General features: G+C 25.6%; 1 protein-coding gene across 1 annotated transcript; it reads left to right on the top strand.

Moving 5' to 3' along the window:
• The first annotated feature begins 2,656 nt into the window (after window positions 1-2,656).
• Window positions 2,657-4,252, top strand: LOC128962769 (uncharacterized). Its single transcript, XM_054309170.1, has 4 exons — window positions 2,657-2,730; window positions 2,843-3,189; window positions 3,462-3,923; window positions 3,989-4,252. The coding sequence occupies exons 1-4, from the start codon at window positions 2,706-2,708 to the stop codon at window positions 4,250-4,252; spliced, it is 1,098 nt and encodes a 365-aa protein (XP_054165145.1). The 5' UTR covers window positions 2,657-2,705.
• The last annotated feature ends 579 nt before the right edge of the window (window positions 4,253-4,831 follow it).

Below are 4,831 nucleotides of genomic sequence, written 5' to 3'. Positions count from 1 at the left end.
CTGATAGACTGTTCAAATAAAACAACAACAACTACATCAAAGACAACATCCATACCTAAACCGACCGGCACTCAAATAAATCACACAAATATTTGGTTTAAATGGTTGAAAACAACATTACTTATTGTGGTTAATGTAATCCTATTGATACTCATCTGTTTGATGATATACTTGGTATACAATCAATGGTTAAAACGATGTGCAAAACGATCTTAGAATTAAAAAATATTTTAATTATTTATTCATTTGTAAATTTTAAAAAATATTAATTATAAGTTATAAAAACATTTATTTTTTAATTTTACAATACTATTAAAAATAATTTATATATGTTTTATAATTGTTTAGTTAGAGTAATCAAAAATTTTAGTATATACTATATAATATTGTCACTAAATAGGAAGTCATATACAGATAAATGTTTATTATATTGACATAAACATTGATTTTAGTTTCAGTAATGCGATATTTATTTATAAACTTTTGTTGATAATTTATAATGTATTAAATATAATAATAATAATAGTTATTATTATAAGCAGTTAACCTTTATAAGCAATTAATTAATTTTTATAGTTTTATAAAATCCTAAATTATTTATATAAGTTTCATATTAAACTAGCAAATAATTAAGTCATGTTATTAATCTTAACAATGATATTGAAATTAATTTTGATATTGTTTTGTTGTTTTGTTTAACAGATTCAATTGTTTTGATATTATTATCGCGTAATCTAAACAAAAATTAAAACTAAAAAATAGATATTTGGCGAGACAACAATTAGACAATCTATATTAAAAAAATACATTTTAAAAAATAAGTTTTCAATTTGTCTATAAGTTTGGATATTTGTTTTTTTTATTAAAATTATTATTATGTTTGTTTAACATTTGTTTTTCTGATATCACTTGAATATGAAAGCCAATAATTGTCTGATCGGTATTTATTATTAATATATATCTGATATAAATATAATGACACAATTAATTCATAATCAATATTTGATTACATATTTATAACTGTTTTTACACAATTGAAAGCAGTCTTGTTGTCGGCCATCATATCGACGGTCATCACTGAGCCTACAAAGAATTTCTGTGAAGAGTATGCAAATAATGGCCACAAAATTGATTTTGCATTTCGTTTCTTTCAAAACAATGTAAATGAAACCACAGATGCATTCAATTATTTTATCATCGGTAACACCAGTTGGAAGTTAACCTATTGGGACGGCTCAGATAAAAACGTCAGCATTGATGCACTGGACGGTACCGATAAGTTTGACTGGTTGTCCGGTAAAAAATACTCTATGGCCTGGAGTTTCTATCAAAAAATAGGAACTATCAATTTTCCAGTTATCGGTGCACTGCAAGTAAATTAGTTTTTTTTTAATAAAAATATTCACAATTTATTGCAATCATATTAAATAATAACTTTTATTTTTCAAAAAAAAAAAAAATTATTAGAAAGATTTCAAATCTATTGATTGGTGGATTCAATACACCAATCGACCAGATTATGAGTATATGCATACATCGACAATAAATTTTTCGTCAAACTTTAAGCCGACATTTGGATTGTCGACAAGGATTCTAACTAATGATAACCTAATCGTTACATTTTGGGATAATAACAACAACATCAACGATATGTCAACACAAGTGTATAATTTTTCCGATTATTTTCAACCGACCCAAACAATCAATGCAACCGATCAGCAATTGATTGTCATTGAAGTTAAACGAGAGATTGAGATCAATAGAGCCATCAAATTGTTGGCTATTGTCAGACAACATAGTAATTATGATTATTTATATGGCAATGGAACTGCTGGTCAAATAGATGGTCAGGGATCCATTGTGTTCACCAATGTTGGCGACAATACTGCCATCAAATACTGTTATGTGGGAAATCCATTCAATGAACAGGCCGTATGATTTCAACAATGTCTACTAATATTGCATATGTATTACTAAACTATAAATTAATTTTTTATAATTTAGTGTAAACCTGAAAATTTAAAGATACTCATCGACTGTTCACATCAAACAACAACACCAAAGACAACTCAAACAAATCAGACAAATAGTTGGTTTAAATGGTTGAAAACAACATTACTTATTGTGGTTAATGTAATCCTATTGATACTCATCTGTCTGATGGTATACTTGGTATACAATCAATGGTTACAACGTTGCAGAAAACAAGAGGATAATTAAAAAATATATTATTATAATTTAGATAATATATTATTTATTTATTCATTTGTAAATTGTAAAAATATTGGTTATAATTTATACAAAAAAACACTAGATATTTTAGTTATTTATTTATTTGTAAATATTAAAAATTTACTTTTAATTTATAAAAACATTTTTTAATTTTACATTACTGTTATTTATTGAAAATAAGATATTAATTAATTTTTCTAATGTCTTGAAAATCTATAATTTATTTAATTGATAGGTATTTATTATACTATGAATAGGTTTAGTCTAAATTAGTTTATATATGTTTGCCTCGCGGCCTAACCTAACATAAACTAATTTAAACTAAAATAAAATATATAGAAATATCGTGACAACAATACGGACCTATCCTATAGTACACATCAAATAAATTTAGAGATTTGTATTTTGAGATTAAATATCAGTATTTTGTTTAACGATTTGTTTTTATATTAACTGAATTATATCAGTGGACAATGAAAGCCATCAATTGTCTGATCGGTATTTATTATTAATATAATGACACAATTAATTCATAATCAGTATTTCATTACATATATATATATATATATATATATATATATATCTGTATAACTGTTTTCACAAATGACAGCAGTCTTGTTGTTGTTGGTGTTGTCGGCCATCATATCTGTGGTCATCAGTGAGCCTTCGAAGAATTTCTGTCAAGAATATGCAAATAATGGCCACAAAATTGATTTTGCATTTCGTGTCTTAGAAGACAAAACTTATGATAAAACAGAATCAAACAAATACTTCTTCATTGGCAACACTTACTGGCAATTGACATACAGTGACGGCTCCGATAAAACCGTTACCATTGATGATTTGAAAAATACCGATGAGTTTAAATGGTTGACCGGTAAAAAGTACTCCATGGCCTGGACTATCCAAAGTTCAAAATGGTATTTTGTTTATCCAGAAATTATCGGAGCTCTACAGGTAATTAAATCTATATTATAGACAGTCAGCAAAAAAGTATTGTTTTTTTAAAAGCTATTATACATATATAAAATGTTAGTTTGGAGTAAGTGTAAGGTTAGGAAGTGGTTGATTGGGTGGGGATGGGTTTGGGGCAAATAATTTTCTACTGGCTGTCTATAATATAGATTTGTTATAAAAATAATTATAAACATTTAATTGTAATTATTTTATTATTATTATTTTTACAATTAAATACTAGTTTTTATTATTTTATTTTTTTAAACCATTAGAAAGATATGAAGACTATTGATTGGTGGGAAAAGAGTCATATTATAACATATTTTTTAAATTGGAAATATTTAAGTACATCGACAATAGATTTTACGTCAAACTTTAAGCCGACACTCGCCTGGACTCCGATGAATATAACTAAAGATTATCCAATCGTAACATTTATGGACAACAATAACAACAACGATGTGAAGACACGAGTATATAATTTTTCACATCATTTTCATCCGATTCATACAATGAATACAAACGATCAGCAAATGTTTATTGAAGGAAAACAGGAGATTCAGATCAATAGTATAACCAAATTGATGGCAATTATCAGACAGTATAGTCAGTATGATTTTGCCAATGGAAATGGTGGTCAAATGGGTGGTCAGGGATCCATTGTGTTCACCAATGATGGCGACAATTCTTCCATCAAATACTGTTATGTGGGAAATCCATTCAATGAGACGGCCGTATGTTTTCCATACTGTCTACTAATATAAATGTATTACTAAACTACAAATAAATTTTTATTTAGTGTAAACCAGAAAATCTTAAAACACTGATCGACTGTTCCCTAAAAACAACAACAACAACACCTAAGACATCATCCATATCAATGACAACATCCATATCTACGTTAACAACCATTCCTACACAGACTCAAACTAATGGTACAATTAATTGGTTTAAATGGTTGAAAACTACATTATATATTGTGGTTATTGTAATCCTATTGATATTCATTTGTTTGATGATATATTTGGTTTACAAGCAATGGTTAAAACGATGCACAAAATGATTATAAAATGAAATAAAATAATTTAAACATTTTATTATTTATTTGTATTGTCACTATATATATATATATATCGGTATAATTATTTATTATATTTACATTTTATAAATGCTTTTGTTTAAATAAATCAAAACTTGTGTATTAATTTGGTTTAAATGGTTATCAAAAACATCATTACTTTTTGTGGTTAATGTAATCCTATTGATACTCATTTGTTTGATAATATACTTGATAGACAATCAATGATTACAACAATACAGAAAACAGTCATAAAATTAACATATAATATATTTTACATTTTTTATATGTAATAAATTTTATTATAATTTTATAAAATACACATTTTTTTTAATAGAAATAAATTTTAAAATTTATATATTAATACAAATATGACTAGTACTACTATACGGTATTTTAGTTAAAATCTTATATAAAAATTTTTTCTTTATTAATAAACTATTCAATAGTTGATTAAAAATGCCAATGGTTGAATGGTAAGTATTTTAGATAATTAAAAAATTTTGATACAATTATAAGTTATAAACTCATAATTGACTTCTGTTGACGATTAATCGTTTGATC

Source organism: Oppia nitens, unplaced genomic scaffold, assembly GCF_028296485.1.
Source record: "Oppia nitens isolate AA-2021 unplaced genomic scaffold, nextdenovo-longstitch-racon4-pilon3 scaffold6_pilon_pilon_pilon, whole genome shotgun sequence".
NCBI lineage: Eukaryota > Metazoa > Arthropoda > Arachnida > Sarcoptiformes > Oppiidae > Oppia > Oppia nitens.
Note: the sequence above shows the minus strand (reverse complement) of the source record. Positions and strands in the feature narration are given on the sequence as shown.

Coding starts and splice junctions, on each gene's coding strand:
- LOC128962769 (XM_054309170.1), top strand. CDS start 2,706: ATGAAAGCCATCAATTGTCTGATCG. Junction 2,731..2,842: donor AGCCATCAATTGTCTGATCG/GTATTTATTATT, acceptor CACAAATGACAG/CAGTCTTGTTGTTGTTGGTG. Junction 3,190..3,461: donor AAATTATCGGAGCTCTACAG/GTAATTAAATCT, acceptor TTAAACCATTAG/AAAGATATGAAGACTATTGA.